This window comes from Equus caballus, chromosome 4, assembly GCF_041296265.1.
Source record: "Equus caballus isolate H_3958 breed thoroughbred chromosome 4, TB-T2T, whole genome shotgun sequence".
Classification (NCBI taxonomy): Eukaryota; Metazoa; Chordata; class Mammalia; order Perissodactyla; family Equidae; genus Equus; species Equus caballus.
In genome coordinates, this window is record NC_091687.1 from 58,224,317 (window position 1) to 58,243,557 (window position 19,241).

Sequence of the window (19,241 nt, forward strand, 5' to 3'; positions counted from 1 at the left end):
GACAGCGAATACAAAAGGACTAGCATAGTCCCACTCCAACTATCCTTCAATCACCAATGACTAGATAAAACAATTTATTTAACAATCCACATGCCTTACCAAACTCCTTTCCACCAGACCCATGCCAGGGGTATGGTCCATTTCTATCCCATGAGTAACAACCGATTCTTAATCAGTACAAAAATTAAACTCAGATGATGGCAGCCCTTCAAAGCACTTATGACCTGAATCAAATTAAACTGATAGCCACCAAAGTGAAGAGAGACCTGCCTGGGTTCAAATCCTAGACTTGCCACTTACTGGCTGGGTAGTCTTAACTGAGTTGTTCAATCTCTCCGAGCATCAGTTTTCTTGCCTGTGAAATGGGATAATGCCTATCTTATTGACCCAATTATTAGTGCTGGACACAGAGAAAGCCCTCAATAAACAGATGCAGAAAAACATACAAACTATATTGCAACTGTATGACATCCAAGTATATTAACACCAAAATGTTACAAACTGGATTTGTATCAGGGCCTTGCTACAATTTTGTTCATGTGTATATGTGTTTAAGTATCATCCATATTTAAGGAAACACACAATGATGTCATTAAATTTTTTCAGCTGCATTGAAAACTGCTCCCTATGGTGTTGTATGCACCATTGAGAGCCAGAGACCATTGCGGGAGTTAATTACAGAGCTCACTGAACCTGGAGGAAAGAAGGCTCAAAGCCCTTCTGCTAGAGGAGCAGTGGGATTGAGGAAATGGATCATTTTCACGGCACTCTGGCACTCACCTCACCCCTCGACCCTAAATCTCACTCACCAAGAAGCCACCCGCTTCTAGAGGGTGGCATCTAAAAGGGGGACGAAATTCAGTTGTTCCTGACTTTTATATTTTTAAAACAAAATTTCAAGAGTTAGTTAATGCCTTATGAGCCCCTTGTCTTTGGGTGGGGCTCCTGGTTATCTGCAGGGGAGTAATCAGCATCCTTTAGCATCAGCAAGCCTAAAGTATAAACGGGATAAAACACCAGCAGCAACAAACAAGGCGTGATATCAGCCATGGTCACTGGGGTGAACTCCCCTGCTTCTGCCGCCCCTCTGTTCTGGATATGGTGGTTATTTCGTTCAGCTAAGACTCATGAGTTATAAACACTGGTCACGGTTAGCAGGCCCCACGGAATATGAGAAGGGTCAGCTGAGCTGGGAAATCACCAAGACTTACCCCTTGGCTTCTCTAGAATCAAGAGGCCTAGGTCAAAGGGCAACTGAGGGGTACTGCCTTGTACACAGAGGATCTGATGGAGGCCTATTTGAAGGTAATTCAGAAGAAATGAGGATGCCTTCAAATTCTAAATTAGATCCTTAAGCATTTCCTAACATGTGGCAGAAGAAAAGGGAAAAAACTGTCAACGACTGGGATTACTGGAGAAAAACTTCGCCTGTCAATACTTTGAATATGTGAATCCTGTCAGCCATGCCATTCAGGCAGACTGCTTATACGATATGTTCACGACAGATTCTGTCACACTGGGATTTGCAGAAAACTGAGATGACTTAATGCTGAGAACAGTACTTATTTCCTTCTCTCATTAGTAGTATACCTTGATGGTCCTCAAAATTTACATACTACCTGAAATTTTTAAAAACCCCAAAATCTGAAATCTTGCTTCCAAGGAGATTGTCCAGAAATGACAAATATAAATGTTGCCCTGAAATACCTTCTAGTTTCCAAGAATTCTCAAATCAAGTGCGTGTGTGTGTGTGTGTGTGTGTGTGTGTATGTCGTACATGCAAAGCTATTCTAAAGGGAAAATATCAATATTTACACTTTCTCCCAAGCAGCCCAAAGATGGGTTGAAAACCTATGTGAAATCATGACTCAGATGAAGTTTCTACATTCTGGTGGCAGATACACTTGTCATCTGGGGTTTGAATAACCCCCAGAAGCAGTTTTATAGAAGCCTTTAAAGTCTGAACCACAGGAGGACGTATGGATCCTTAGAGCAGCACTTGATAACTAGCCCCGAGTGCTTCCTACGGCTTTGGCTTGTCTTCCCAAATTCCTCTTATAGGAAACTCAGTTGTGTTTGGAAACGCCTCCTAACTAAGTAAAGACCTAATTTATAAACTGAAATTACTTGAAAAGGCTAGCTCTTAACTCTGAACAGACCCAGCAGAATATTCTTCAAATTTAAAAAGTATTAAATACTTGAAGTTTGATAAGAGAGTAGATCTTAAGTGTTCTCACCACACACACACACGGTAACTATGTGAGGGATGGATATGTTAGTTAGCTTAATTGTAGTAATCATTTTACAGTGTATATGTATACCAAAACATCACATTGTAGACCTTAAATATATATGATTTTTATTTCTCAATCATACTTCAATAAAGCTTGGAAAAAAAATTTTAAAAATAAAAAATAAAGCAATACACTTAGAAAAAGGGAAGGCTTCAAGTCAAGGAACTCTACAAACTCTTTCCATATCTCTTCTGTGTGTATGTGAATGTGTATTTACATGTGTGTGTCTGCGTGTGTACATGTGGATATGCCTGTGTGTGTCTGCACGTGCATGCATGTGTAACTTCAGAGAGGACAAAATAGGAAGAAAAAGGGTAGCCTCAGTACTCATGCAAGTTATGGAAAGAACAATCCCTAGTTACCATAGCAACTGCGAGATCACATGGCCTGGGAGCAAAGAGATACAAAGCATCTTAAGTAAACACTCTTGTTTTTTCATGTTTTGTACATTCCTTGGTGTTTTCAGAGAGGCACGCCTTTGGTCTCTGCAGTAACCATCTCAGAAACCTCATTTCACAGTTTGAAACAAGACTGGGAGACAAGTATTACTGTGTCGCTCTTGGTTCATTGCACAGCCATGGAGAGTTGGTATTAAAATAGGTTAAGAAAATTTAAAATGCAATGAAATACTGTTAAAACTATTTGAGAGGCAAACAAAATTAGGAGGTAAAAAGAAAGAGAAGGGGCCGGCCTGGTGGCACAGCAGTTAAGTGCGCACATCCTGCTCCGGCGGCCCAGGGTTTGCAGGTTCGGATCCCCAGTGCAGACATGGCACCGCTTGGCAAGCCATGCTGTGGTAGGCATCCCACAGCATAAAGTAGAGGAACATAGGCATGGATGTTAGCTCAGGGCCAGTCTTCCTCAGCAAAAAGAGGAGGATTGGCAGCAGATGTTAGCTCAGGGCTAATCTTCCTCTAAATAAATAAATAAATAAATAAATAAATAAATAAATAAGTTAATAATATTAAAGAAAGAGAAATGGTTAAAGTAAGACAAAAATAAATTTGGTTGCAAGTAGTAGGTCTCTCTCTCTCTTTTCCTGGGGTGAAGCATGGGTGTGGAGGGAAGAGAAGAATGGATTGAAAAGAAATGGAAGTACTTAAGTGACAATACAGACAAAAATATCTTCTATTTTCCTGAATACTAACATGTTCTTGTGTGCCAAAGAGAACTGAAATCCTCACATATAAACCCGCCCAGGTAAGATCCTTGCTCCATAAACTGTGACTCAGTGAAGTTTGAAAGTTTGTGTCTACTCTTTACCAAGTCTGAATTCTCTCAAAGGCTTGTCTACAGTTACAAATTGACTCTAGATGAACCTCCCTATCTTTTCTGCTTGTCCTTTCCAAGGTTAATTCTCCATGCTACAAAACCTTTAATTTAAAACTTTCCATCTCTGATGAAGTGGAATCCTGGAGCTGGAACAACCTGAGATTTGTGCAGATTTGGTTTGAGTGCTTGAACTTTGGAAAGATTTTAAACTGCCCGCAATTGCCTTCTCTAGTGGATTCAGGCCAACAGACATTGATTGAAAGCCTAGTGGCTAGACACTGGGGATAAAAGTTCAAAGAAAACATGAGGATTGCTCTCAAAGAGTAAATTGTTTATGAGAGAGAGAGACATGGGAGAGATATAAATTCACATTTTTTAAAAGCAGTGGTTTGGAGTTAGGCTGTAGATAGTGATTAGTTAATGAACTTAGCCAGTATAAATAATTAGACCGATTTCTTGTTATTTCTAAGAGTTCAAGGCAGTAAGATGCAGCATTTTTTTAGTTTGTCATTATTTGGGAGTTCTGTATCTCACTCCTCCTCAGGACATTCTGAACTCAGAAAAACAATTTCAAATATTTAATGACTCGACTTGAAATATGGCTTTAATACCCTGATAGCAGAGATACTTCTAGCTGGATATGCTAGATGAGCCGTCTGTCCCATATCAGCACCATTTCACAAAGAATAAATTTTTAGAAGTTCTATCCACAGGAGTATTTTTAGTACATAAAAGAACAGAATGATTTTTGGCATTGACAGGCATATTCAATCAGAGCAAAAAATGGCTACTCAAAGCCTTCCAAGTAATCAATTAGTATCCACTAAAAACTGGCAACATTTTCTCAAAAGTGTTCAACATTCAAAAGTATGGATGCTGGTGAATTTAGGGGGAAAGGGAGGGGTTGTCAATTTAAGAAAGGAACTTTAGATCTAGAAGAAATCTGAGATCTCTAATATCCTAACTTTATAGATGAGAAAACTGAAGCTCTGAGAGGTAATGGGACTCACTAAATTTGTTCTCATATTTAATGTGGAGAAAGTTTGTTAACAGAATGTCAATTCTTACAGAATAAAATGGATTTTTTAATGCTGGTAACAAAATAGCAAATTAACTGAAGAAAAATTTGGCATGTGACAGCTAATCAAGAAATCTTACTTTACATTACAAAGACAAATCCCAACTATATTAAAGATCTGAGTGAAAAGTACAACTCCTAGAAGAAAGAGAAGAAAATAAAATATTTTTTGAGGAAGATTAGCCCTGAGCTAACATCTGCAGCCAATCCTCCTCTTTTTGCTGAGGAAGATTGGTCCTGAGCTAATGTCTGTGCCCATCTTCCTCTACTTTATATGTGGGACACCTGCCACAGCCTGGCTTGATAAGCAGTGTGTAGGTCCACACCCGGGATCTGCACCAGCTAACCCTGGGCTGCTGAAGCAGAGCATGCGAACTTAACCACTATGCCACCGGGCCAGCCTCAGGACCTTCTAATTTAAAGGCAATTTTTAAAATTAAAAACCATGAATAGTTTTGCACATATATGTATAAAAATAAGTAAATAAGGAAGAAACAAACTGGGGAAAATTATATGCAACAAATATGACAAAGATATTATATCCTTAATATATAAGGAGCTTATTCAAATCAATGAGAAAAATCCGAATGGAAAAATGGACAAGGAGGTGAATAGATTATTTACAGAAGAAAGATAAATGGATTGCTATCCATTGCAAATATTCAACCCTACTAGAAAAGAAATGTAAATTTGAACAAGATAATACTTTCTTCCCAATCAATCCAACAAAAATACTTAGTTTCTCATCCTAAAAATCATAACACTCAATGAGAGTGAAGGTGAGGATGAGGGTGAGGGCATTACAAGACAAGTACTTTCATGTACTGCTGATGTAAGTGAAAACTGGCAGAAGCTTTATGGCAAGTAGTGGAGCAAAAAACATAAAAGAGATTAACACAGCTCATACCTGTGAGTAGTAATTACCCAGCTAGAAATTTATCCTTAAGAAATCTAAACTTAGGTAAAGATTTTTGTAGAAATGTGCATGTCAGATCATTCAGAACAGCAAAATTTTGAAAGCGTATTTGCCCCCAAATGGCAAGGTCATTAAGTAAAGCATATTATGGACACATAAGGAAAGCCTCATAATGTCTAAGTAATATATGGGGAAGGCGAGGGGAAATCATGGTTAGTTATCACTAAGCTTTTCTTTTCTTCCTAGTAGCTTTCTATTATTTCTAAATTCTCTACAAAAGGCATGTATTACTTTTACAATCAGTAGAACATTAAACAAAAAAATCTTTAACAGAAATGTGCTATAAATTCCAGCAAACTGCCTGATACCTTATTCTTGACTGTTAAACACCTATAAACTTCTTCGAGAATGAAGCTTGTTTTTGAAAACAAATTTAATCAGTAAAACAGGTCAAGAACTATCTGTAATATACTGATTTTTTTTTTTGGAAAAATATATTTTAGCTAGAAACTGAGGGAAGGGGAGAATGGTAAACGCCAACAATACGTAACTGTCTTTAGATTGGATATTTATGATCTTTGCCATTGACGATTTGTGTCCTTACCTGGTCATAACCCACGAAGTAAAAAAGATGATGTTTAATTTTGCAAATACCTCACAAGAATGTGAGGAAACAATTTTCTGGAAACAAATACTTTATTCAAAGGACACCTCTTTCTTTCTTCTGTCTGCATACTGCCCTTCTTCACTCTCCTGTGTTTGTTTTCCCTTCCTTCTCCCTCCCTAAATGGTGGGTGCCTTTGGGGCTCCAATCAGATCTTGCTCACTTCTGTCTCTGTTCTATTTTGTGTGACGCCTGGCTCATAGCTGCTCAACAAATGCTTTTCTCAGTGAATAAAGCCAAGGATAAATTAATCTTAGCCAGATATTTAAAAAATTTGTTCTAATATGAAAAGGGAAAAGTTCTACAGAGATTAAAAATTATTTAGGACCTCAACAAAATCAGCTTTATGTGTTGTGGTTGAAGAACCACTCCTGGAGGCAGCAAGCTAAATAGCTATTTAACTGTGCCCGATCTTCACCTGATATGATGCTTTCCAATCATCTCCATGAGCTCAAGCATGGGAATCTGAGATAAGCTCTAATGATGGAGAAACTAAGTGTCTAACTGATGAGGGACGCTGGCCTCTGTCTGACGTCCTCAGTGCAGTTAGGTAAGTGATGGAATTCCCCAGTGATGGTGGGTCACCACATTCAGCTAAAGGCGGCACATTCAGTTCATTCTGGATCTTCCACAGGCCTGTGCTACCCAACTCTTCTTTTCTTTCTAGGATCCCTCAGACTGAGATGTCTGGAGCCCACCATCCTCTGTCAGAAAAGACACCATTCCTGACTTTTCTCTTCTGGGTTGAAGGGGTCTCAAAACTTAGCTTTGGGCCAAAATGGGACCAACAAAACACTCTTTCATTACATTCTTCCCCAAAGGTAGCCACATGTGGAGCACAAAAGTAGAAGTCAGAGCTAAGATGCAAAAATGGCACACCACAGAGGGTGGGGCAGAAGGGTATAAGCAGCTGCAGATATTGAATGTACCTAGGGCTGCTGTGATCTTTATTAATAAAGATTTTTCCAGGGTGTGGTGAGCTTTTCTCAGGTCTGTGCAGGTCTCCTCTATAGGCCAAGATTATGAGTAACACCCAAAGGATAGGAATTCGAGATGTACTGACTTGGGATGGAAATGGGATCTACTTAAAATTGAGATAAAGGTCAGATTTGATTGCCAAATTACAATGGAAACGGCATTTAGTAGTTCAACAAGTCATGAAAGGTTTCTGTCCACAAGTATCTGGCATTCAAGTATATTCCTTAAAATACAATCAGAATAAAATTGGCTCTTTGCTTTGTGCCAAGGTTTCCTCTCTTGGCTTTTAAGGGTTAGTCAGAATTCTGCCTCATCCAAGGTCAAAATCCACCCTTCAACATCTTGTTGACTTATTCCTTAATCTCAAACCTGTAGGTATAAATCACCACCAATTTGGGCCATGTGTGCTCCCGTCTCTGCCATTTTATATTCTGTGGTTCCACGCATTTACATCTTTTAAAATTTCAGTCATACAATTTACTAGAGGAGACAGTGTTATCTCCATGGCTTCGATTACCCTCTTGGTTCCCATGATTTTAGAGTTATATCTAAATACTGTTTTAATACTGAGATAATATTTAGATCTGTGCTTCCCTCTGGATATTTAATGAGAAGCACTGAATAATCCCATTTATTTTTTGCTGACAAAATTGTGTGTGTCTCCTTTCAGGAGTTGCTGTGTTAATTTTCTGATAGGGTAACTGCTAAGAAGTAGGGGAAATACAGTTCAACAGAAATGTTTTATTGGGGCAAGGGTGATTTCAATCAGGCTAGCCTCACTTTAGGGCTCCACAAACTATAACTTCAGGAACACAAAGACTGAATTACAACTTTCTCTAACAAACCTGAAGGATTTCTGGTAATTACTATTTTTATTAATGATTGTTTGCTTCTGATTACAGAGGCTAAAAGGTATCTATTTTACTAGAATATTATCAATGGAAATATTTTTAAATTTTGTGATTAACAAACTCCCAACAAAATTAATGGATTATATAGCATTTATTGCCCGTTATAGAGGAAACTCTTTATAATCCTATTTAGCAGGTTCCAGTTTTTGAACAAAATTTTTTCTTACCCAAACAATCAAGACACATGGTATCAAAAGTTCTTTCCACTGCCTATGACTTTCAGGGGAAAACTTAGGATACTCAGGTTGATTGCAAAAAAAAAAATCACGCATCATCACAATCCCCCAAGTTGTAATAACAATAAGTTCACTGAACAGGGAGAAAGTGATAGCATCTATCAACCATAAAATTCAGTTTGAGATTTTATTATGTGTTGCACCATATGGGGATCATTAGAATTCTTTATTCATAAGAGTCTCAATATAAAGCTTGTTTTACCTCTATAAATTGTAGCTAAGGCAAGCTCAAGAAAGATTTAAAAAATCATCTGTATGAAGTACCACTCTCTCCCCTCTTTGATTGCACAGGGACAAAATTTTACCTTGACACATTCCACCCTATCTCCACCTTTGAGGTCACCAAGATATGCTCTTATGACTCATTAAGTTTTCATGAACCTCCTTACAAATCCCTACCCCTAAGCCACTTCCCGCCATCTTAATTGTCTCATTATCACCATTATTCTCTTCCTCTATGTGTTTCTTGGATCTTGAGGAGTCCCTAATCCTTTGTTCTGACTCAGCTTGCTTCAATCATGCCCAGCCATTCCTGGAACCTGAACAAGAGGACATTTACAAGGGTTTGTTAAAACTGTTGAGCCTTGCTCACTTAATTATGTACAAACGTACAATAAATGAACATACATGCCATACTTTATTTCTCTATTTGTTTAATACAGGAGGGAAATATTGGAAAAGAAAACAAACAAACAAAATATAAAAACCTCTTCCAGGTAAACCTAAGTGTTACAGCATTGACTTCTATAGACCAAAAAACCAAGTGCTTCTTGCTTCAGTATTGGATTGCACTATGTTTTAAAAATTAAAGGCAAATTTTTATGTAATGACAAATAAGAACATAGTCATGTTTTAAGTAAATATGGGTATTTATCATGATTTATTAGAAAAATATGTACTGTACACTTGCCCACAGTCTGTTATCTTCTGTTATGATATTTTCAGCAATCTTCTATTTTTGCTATCTTAAAACAACATTTAGGGCTGCTGTACGCCAGATGGAACTTTTCCTTTCCACCCACTTCCCATAGCAAAAGGGAAAAAAAGGTTCTTTGCATCCTACATGGAAATCTTTTATGAATTCCTTTCCCTTATCTTTATCATCTCAAGTGTCTGAATCACTCAGAAATCACCGAACTTCGACGGAATCAATATGTGGCAAATATCAAACAGCCAAGTAAATATATTTAAAGTGAACATATATGCCTGCATGGTGTTTATTAACAAAGGATTCACATTACATGCAAGCTCAAAATTCATTTCAACAAAAACAGGACTGAATCAAAGTTAGCTTTTTAAAGAAAATGATGATGTAGCAGTATATTTTAGGGTAAAGCTAATAAATTAGAATTGAATTGTAATTGGACACTCTATCTTCACTGGGACTTTTGCTCAAGGCTCCAGACTTGAGCTCCTCACAGCAAAGCCTTTATGTTAATGCAGGTTATTGCTTCATGCAAAACCAACAGGGAGGACTGTGAGGAGAGTTAGAGCTCTGAAAGGAGCGAGTGTGACCCTTTTTCCCCTGCAAACCCACTTCCTCTCTGCAGCAGAGGAATCTCTAAAATTCAAATCTAACCATCTCTCTCTCTCTCTGTTGCTTACTAAATTCTTCACAAGAGCTCAATATTGCTCTTAGCACACAATTTTTGGCTAAGCCTATAAGGCTCAGCGCCCTCTGGCCCCTAAGCCTCTTCCCTCACCACCTGCCTCCTTATGCTCCAGCCACTTGGTTCTGCCTCTAGAGCTGCAGCATCCTCTCTCTGCATCCTCTTCACGTCATCACACATGCTCTTTCCTCTGCCTGGAATTCCTGTCCTTCTTCACTTCTCCTTGTAACCCTTCCGACCCTTCAGATTCTGTCTCTTCCTCAGGAACACGTGCCTCTTTTCCCAGACCAGCTGAGCTTCCTGGGAGAAGCTTCCATAGCACCCTGCATAACACTTATTGTACAAGTAACTGCGAATTCAGTCTCTGAAATTCTTGGCAAGCCTTAACCCCCTGAAGGCAGCGATGTATCAGGGCAGGCCCCAGGGAGCAAGGCACACTCTAACTTGGTACATGTGTCACCCTACTCCTTGACATCTCTTCAGGCTTCTATTTCTCCAAGCCTCAGAAGTGCACAGCTATCATGAAGTACTGTCCATCTGTCTGCATTTTTTTCTATACCTTTTTGTCTGAAAGCATCCACTATAAACCCAAATGAAACCAAACCACCAAAGATTTCTAATGTTACCTGATCAGACAACAATCCACAAGGTAATAATGCTGTTATGTCAATGTAGATTAGGCCTTGGTCAGGGTAGAGAAGAAAAGAATATAAGGTTGCCAGTGGTCTGGAGTAAGATATACCACTGAGGGGGGCAAAAGCCAAAGAAAGATAACTTATTTTTTCATATCTCACTTTAATTATTCCTCATACAGAGAGGCTATGGTTATTTTAATTTTACAAGTATAAGACTGTAATAAACTTAAGGAGCAGCATCTGTACCACTGGGAATGCAAGATTCTTTGAGAACATGAGTTTGATAAATCTAACTGAGCCAGTATCAACTTTCTTAATTGGGCCTTTTAAAATAAACTTGAGTATTTTCAGAAAAATAAATAAATAGCATAATGACAAATTCTTCTATCTTTCAAAATGCTGAAACCAATTTCTTAAAACTGTCGGGACTTGCAATGGGCTTCTTGTGAGAACCTAAAAATACAGCTAATGAGCAGATGGTTCCACCAGACAGCACGAGCACATCGGTGACTTTCTAGAGGACAAAAAAACCCACACAGAATTTAAAGAGTACATGAGCGAACCAAACCTGTAAACCTTGTTTTGGAATAAAGGAGTGCATGGATTGCTGCAATGTGAAATACGTCTACCAGAGGTATTTCCCTCTCTCTGAATGCCAGTGGAATTATTTAAACACTTTATTAAATACTGTCTTGAATGGTTACTTGTTTTCCATGTGTGAATTTTTCCCCAACTAGAAAACTTCTTGGAGGCAAGAACTATCTTCTACCACTTTTATGTTACTCTGTGACTATATTAATTCTGATTAAGTATAAACTATAACAACTTGCTCACAGAAGCCTATTTCCTATGAAAAGGTACTTTGGTACTAAACCTACACATAGTCAGGATTTTGCTATTAAAACAAGTAACGGTTTCTATGCAGCAATTTCTCAGTGGTGGGCAACTTAATATATTATGAATTGACTATTACATCTGAATTCTGGCTTTCAATACTAAGCAATAAGGTTATAAAATTCTATCTATCTTTAAGTAGTTTCTTGGTTAAACTAAATTACTACTAAACTTCAAATAATGCCATGATTGCTCTTAATTTCACTTACCTAGATGTTCAATGCAAGTTTGAATACAGAATGATAAACTACTTTTCCTTTTAGTATTTCTTATAGTATAAAAAGAGAGTTTTCATCTTACATTTAGGCTTTAAAAAAAAACACACAATGCAATAGATGGGAAATAAACGTTGGGAAAAGGCAGAGACCAACTTTTTAGTATGTGAAATAAGAGTGGCAGAAGCCAGAATACCCCAAACCACTTCTCCCCTTGTAATCCTTGAACAAGGGACCCTTTGACGCAGGCAGAATTCCAGGATGAGGCTGCAGGAAACAGGGAAAAGGAAATTCCGGTTGAGGCTGAGTGATAGGGACCCTACCCTGGCCGCAGACTATGCCAAGATTCAGGTTCAGAATGTGCAAAATCCCCTTCCCACCCATATTTCATAAGTGAATTAGAAAAGGGAAGGAAGTGGGGTGGGTCCCCAGACTTAACAAAGGAACTGAAAGAAAACGGGCGGGAAAGGGAGGGATAAGGACAGAGTCCCTAGGGAAAGCGGCGTTTAGCACGACTTTCACATACACTATATAGACTCTCATGTCTGCAATTTGGAAATGAGGAACTCAGTTTAGGAGCTACTGTTGGTATTTCTACTCTACAAGCATAAGCTACATTTCAGGAAAAATAGTTTCGGTCTTTCAGTAAAGAGTGCAGTTGCATTCCAGAAAATAGGATTCACATCTAGATATATATATTTTAATATAGCTGTTTCACAGATACTAAAATCTGAACTGTTTATATGCTTTTCAAATCTAAGTTAGGACTCAAACTAAGCAAGCACCTTAGCATTCCCTTTTCTTTCAACCTTCCCCCATCTACCACCACCAGCCCTTCAATACATTATTGTTCTGTCTCTTTCCCCCAGGGCTGTCCTCCTAGTTGTTCGTCTTTCTGAGGACTATCATGATTCTTGTCAGCCTGGCTTCCTGTCCTCCTTCCTCTCAGTCCTCCCTGCAAGGGTGATTGCTGAGAAGATGTGCTCCACATATGATCAGACTTGAGTTCACGCTTCGCCCAGTTCTGCTTAATCACTCATCAGCCTCAGCCTTCTAATTTGTTATACTGAAATAATATCATTTACCTCACATAAGGCCCCACTCATCCTCCTTTTTTATGAAAACTAACAAGACCAACAAGTCAATGGCTCCTCTTTATTTGTAGAATGAAGTGAAACTTCTCAGCCCTCAATACCCTTCGCAGTCTGGTCCCAATGTCATTTCTCACTAAATCTTCCTTCACCTGCCTCCTTGTCACCATCTCCCCCTTCACGCCCACTCTTGGTACTCTGGTGACACAGAATGGTTTTGGATTTTCAAAAAATACCTTGTATTTTGACACTTCTGTACATTTTCGAATGCTATTCTTCCCACTGGGAATGCTTTTCTTCCACTTGAATTGTTTAAATCCAACCTAAAACCTACCTTAAGGTCCACATCAAACTCCACCTCTACCATATAGAGAATCCTGTTTCCCTAGGTGTAAATTCTTCTAACTCCTATGTATCTCTTTGAGAAAATCATCACTGCCTCCTTGTGTCTCAGTTATTTGTGTCAATGTCTTCTCTACAACTTGACTATACTCCTTCAGGGTCAGAGCTATCATAGTTATTCTGGATCCCTATAGCATCAGCTTTAATAAAGGTGTACTGAATAAATAAATGACCAAGAGTATTCTGGAATAACAGTTTAGTAACACCAACTCAGTCTACATGGGTCAGGAGAGCACCTCTAGAGTCACCGTTAAATCTGAAGCAAGTACAAACAACATTGCAGCAAATGCCAAAAATCTGGCCAAATAATTCAGTTTACTTTGGGGCTACCAGGGATTCTCCCTCCTTAAGGTATTGTCAAAATGTCTGGTCTAAGAAGAAGGTTTATGTGGTCCGCATACTGTTAGCCAGAACCCCCATCTAACAATTTGTTCATGAGATAAACACTAAGTGCTTTAGAACGTATCTCAGACACCGGAAACATACTACAGGAAAACAAAGCAAGGTAAATGTCTTATGTAGCTTTTTGGCAAAAGTGAACAACCATTCTGGTGATAAACAGAACATTCTCATGTCTACCACTATACCACATAAAACAATAAAAATTCAAAATTTCTTAATATAAATTAGCACATATCCCTTCCCATTAGCAGTCATCAAATTCTGCCAATTTTACCATCTAAATGACTCTCAACATCTGTGGACTTCTCATTTCCCACAGTTGCCACCCTGGTTCAGGCTTACATCTCTCTCCTGACTCACTACAACAGCTTTCCAAGGGTTCTCTACAATACGTCCCTCTTCCCCACTCCATTTTTCCTCTAAACCGATGCCAGAGGGATTTTAGGAAGACCACCTTTGATTATGCCACTTCCCTTCTTTGATGGCTTCCCTTTGCCAGAAAAGCAAGTCTAAACTCCCTCGGGTGGCTTACTCGGTCTTTCACAACTGAATTCTAGCCTCCCATACAGCCCACTACCTTCATTCCCCATGAATCATCTAGTCATGCATCTTCCTGCTGGTCTCTGTGCCTTAAATGCTTTTCCCTGCACTGCCCTTCTATGACCATTGGTCATTCTTCAAGGTCAAGCCGACACATCCTCATCTGGTAACACAAGCCCCTTCCTCCATTGATATAATCATAGGATTAAGGCTAGAAAACGTGATGCCTCCATAAGAGATTACCTTCTCTTTATTCTTTAAAGAATAAATAACCCAATGTTAATGTCATTCTTATAATGTTTAAAAGAAATAGCCAATTCCTGACCCCTTCTTAAAGTTCTCACATAATTTTCAACACTTAGGAATGAGTGCTGGCTAATTTTGCCTACTGCTTGTTAATATAAAAGAGGAAAACCAAGTGCTTCTCGAGAAACTTGTGATAATTATACATTTAACTTTTTTTATTTCAGAAACATCTTGGCACAAGCACAGAGTGAAGTGTTTCTCTAATTGCATGCATTTATAATCATGGCATTTACCAGTTTAAGAAAATATTAGATATGGCTACTTAGAAAGCCCTAAGCCCCTTCAATTTGTAACAAGACATACCAGCAACAAAAGCTTTATTCCATCGAATTCATTTCTATCTCTATGCAGCAGTACCTCAAAGTAGCTTTCTCACTTTGGCACTTATGTACAAAAAGGGATGTGGCATTCCAGAAGTAGAGAAGCACTGCGGTTTGGTAAAAGAATGACTCAATAAGCGACTTGGATTCTAACTCAAATTTCACCACTGTCCACTTAAATAACTTTGGCCCAGGAATGGTAGATGAAGTACTTGAAGCATTTTAAAATCATAAAAGAAAGAAAATCTATATGTAACTCTAGGGTTTGGTCATTATTGTTGTTGTCATAACAAGAAGAGGAAAGTGCAGAACTAGGTTTACATTATGTAAACTGCAGTTTCCTCTGTTCATTCTGTGTTACAACTGAGCTTTCAAGAGCAAGAGTAGACGGCCCCTATTGAAAAGAAAGTGAGGCCAGGAAAAATGAAAATGTTACATCCATCTCATGGACACTGTGAACTCCATGTGCAAGCAAAGGTATAGATATATCAAATGCTTTAGACAAAAAAAGCAGTAAAATAATCTACCAGATTGTTTTTTTGTTTGTTTTGTTGGGGTTTTTTTTTTTTTCCTACTGAGGAAGATTCACCCTGAGCTACCATCTGTGCCAATCTTTCTCTACTTTGTATGTGGGTTGTTGTCATCGCACGGCCACCGGTGAGTGGCGTAAGTCTGTGCCCAGGAACCAAACCTGGACCGCTGAAGTGGAGCGTACCAAACTCAACCACCAGCCCAGGGGGCCAGCCCCCCAAATGGTTTTTATTCCTAATAAATTATTGTTAAAAGTGTAAGCATCTAGTATCAAATAATGCACTTAGTGGAGTACTATATAAATATCAGCCTTGAGAGTTGATTAGTTCAACTGCTGTCCTCCTGCAGGAGGGAGGTCACAGAATGCCTAAGTTTCTATTTATCACTAAAGAAGAAGGATCCTTAATATTCACCTTTCCTTACTTTAAGTTTCAGTAGAAAAGTCTACATAGAGAAGGCCATAATTCCCATGTTCATTTAGACACCATCTTTCCTCTCAGCAGCACAAACACTTCAGAGCTGTTAATGCATCCATATTATGACATTCACGCAAGAAGTAAAAATCCTTAGTGTTCTATTTTACTGTCTTAAAATGAAAGTTTAAAGATAACAGAGAGTAGATAACCATAAGCAAAGTTGCAAACCTTCTACCCATAAATTTGTTTCATGTTAAAAGTATTTACAATTATCAGCACCAAGTTCCGATTTCTATTTTATATTTGGAACATATTATATTCTCATTAGCTGAATGTAATATTCTGGACTGAACTAAACATAAGGCACACAGGTACCTTTTCAATAAGTTGTTTGTTGGCCTGAGACAGATGATTTCTAACCTTGGTGAAGTGGTACTCTACTGTTTGTTTGATTTAAAAGATGTTGCCCTACCCTCAGATTATTGTTGGTCCGTTGAATTGAATATACAATCCATTGCAAAATATATCACTCATTTTAAGGACTACTGAAAAAGAAAAATGCTCACAATTACACTGGTCCCCCCTTATCTGATGGGGGATACTTTCAAGACTCCCAGTGGATGCCTGAAACCATGGATAGTATTGAACTCTACATGTAACTGTTTTTTCCTATACATACACGTCTATGATAAAGTTTAATTTATAAATTAGGCACAGTAAGAGATTAACAATAACTAATAATACAATAGAACAATTATAACAATATACTGTAATAAAAGTCATGTGAATGTGGTCTCTCTCTGAAAATATCTTATTGTACTGTACTCACCCTTCTTGTGGTGATGTGAGATGATACAATGCCTACGTGATGAGGTGAAGTGAGGTGAAGTGAGGTGAATGATGTAAGCACTGTGATATAGCGTCCCAGGCAGAATGGCGCACAATTTAAAACTTATGGATTGTGTATTTCTGGAATATTTCACTTAATATTTTCGAACTGCAGTTGACCCTGGGTAACTGAAACCACAGAAAGCAAAACCGCAGATAAGGGGGACTACCGTAAACTATGACACGTTCCATACCATCAATAATTAAGACCCATTCTGATTTCAGAGATGCTAAAAGGTGGGGGAAACATGCATCTTGAAATCAATAAACTATAGCTTATGAAAACTGCTGCTCTTCTAATTAAAATGAATGAAAAGGAATATTGTTTTGAGAAATTTAAGCCACATAGTAGGATATTCAAATATTTTAAGGTCACAGCAGAGGTTAAGAGTCAATCTTTGATACAGTCAAATTTTAGGATACTTTTAACAACTTAAACAAATTCCTAAATTTAGCAATACTACCCAGCTAAGCGAAAGCTCCTGAGACCTCCACTTGCACTTAAACTCAATAGTCACCTCTGAAATAGCTGCAATTACAAGGCTTTGAAACTGCCTAATTATTCTTCCCCTTGAGAGACCAATTGTAATGATTCGATGTCCCACTGTTAGAGATGTGTTATGTTATTAAACTAAACAGCCTGCCCTTCTTGAACATTTCACCTCCTCTCCTGCTCAGTAAAACTCTAACATTGTATTGATGGCCTTGGAACAGAAAAAGCCTGAAGCACTTTTTCCCCCTTGGAAAGGGTTGAAAATAAAATTCCAAGGAAAAATTAAAGTCAGAGAGAGACATGTTTATAAGCACTAAGGAATTTTCCCTTTCATGAGCAATCCTGGATAGTTCAGCACTGAGTGTCAAGTCTTAGAAACAACAACAAAAAGTCAACAGACAATAACATGTAGCAGAAGAAAGTAGTCCCATTGTCTTCCCAGCATGACGGCAGCATTCTCAGTTCTAAGGCTCAATCTGAATAACCGCTTTCAGAAGAACCGAGCAGAGTGTCCCTTTCCTCCAGTTTAACTACATCCAAACAATATAACTCTTGTTGGAACACAAACATTCATAAGATACCGGGACAACGCCCTTCTGACACTCTCACTTGGTCTTCTGTTCTTATCCATCTCTAGTGATCTAAGACACATTTGCTTGGTCACTAGATCCACCCGTGTACCAAACATAAAAATACATCAGAATGTTCTTTCAAAATTCATATTCTACAAACAGATGGGGTGAAACTCCCCAAGCCGAACTTGAAAGCCATCAAATCAGGATCATAAATAGACACGGATTCATATTTACTCACGTGTCCTTATATTTCCACATGATTTACTTTTGAGAAGAGTTATCTTACCAGTCCAGTGTCATAAACCACTGGCTCAGAGCTACGAGCAGCTGTGATTTTACTAAGGCGGATGCTTTTGGAGGGGGAAAAAAACAAAACCTAAAGAATTTAAAATAAAATATTCTTTCCTTCAAATGTACAGCTGGGCAGAAATATTTTCCACTCCTTCAAACCTGCATCCCCAAGAGGAAAAGGGCTTACGTGTTCAGATTTCTCCTGTTCTTTTTTGTCCGTCTGCAGAAATTGACAGTTTTCTCTTGCCAGCTTCTGGACCAGTTCAATTCGTCCGATATCATCTCTCTCCTGAAGCTTGCACATCACCCCTGCCTTAAGAGTTGGAGAAAAAGCGAAGATATACTTAAATCCACAGTCCCAGGACATGACACCACTGAAAAGTTCACCTTATAATAAGCTCATCTTCTCCGTCGCCTGGATTAAATCATGGTCTTGGTAAAATATTTTGCCTTTCCAGAACTGAAACTGTGTTATTTTAATCTAGAAACGCAGCACCAAAAGACTTAAAGTTGAGATCATTTATCAGTCTACTTTAAGAGGGTGAAGGGCAGAGCAAACTAAATCATTTGCTACTGAAGTCTGCTCCTGATATCCCAGTATTTGTTCCTGACAGCCTGTTTCCTGTTACATAAGCCTAGCAAGAGGTTAAAAACTCATGGGAAAGTTAGCCAGGAACTACTCCGGCCATAAGGGTGAAGTGATACAGAGTACTAAAAATAACAGAACACAACCTCCTAACTCTTTAGCTCCACCAGACCATTCCATGTACAAATACACAGTTAAGAAGATCACAAGATAATTTTTTTTCACAACTGGAAAGTTACTATGGGGCATTATGAGCAAAATACTTCCAATGCTGCATGAAATATGGTGGAAAAGTTTATTAGAAATAAACTGAAAAAAGAAAGCTTAAAATTCCATCATGGTTTGGAAATGATCCATAAAGCATCATATTTTTTATTACACCAAAGTACCTGAGTAATATGGAGGAGAATCAAGGATTTTGATTAGAAAAAAAAATGCATTCGTTACAACACAAAAATTACAAACTGTTTCTGCTCAAATTCTTTCAAAAATGGTTCACATTGCCATATCAGGACATGATCTAATAAAGAAATCTGAAGTTACTCTTGGCAAGAACAGCCAAAACTATGGAATCTTTGTTTCACCCAATACAACCTACAGAATTTTAATGGACTCAGCAACATGACCAAATACGGAGAAGGGGCCAGTAAGTGATCACAGCTTCATGGTCTTAACGCTTTGTGCTAAAGATAACCAT

At 38.3% G+C, this 19,241-nt stretch overlaps 1 protein-coding gene across 10 annotated transcripts in view; it reads right to left on the reverse strand.

The window, feature by feature from the left end:
* The window catches only part of RAPGEF5 (Rap guanine nucleotide exchange factor 5), a 349,321-nt gene that overhangs the window by 81,899 nt on the left and 248,181 nt on the right, over positions 1-19,241 (reverse strand). For 9 of the 10 annotated variants that reach the window (XM_070264270.1, XM_070264267.1, XM_070264266.1 and 6 more), the window contains 1 exon segment: positions 18,146-18,271. In XM_070264270.1, the coding sequence (XP_070120371.1) occupies positions 18,146-18,271 (126 nt within the window). 10 annotated transcript variants of the gene reach the window in all.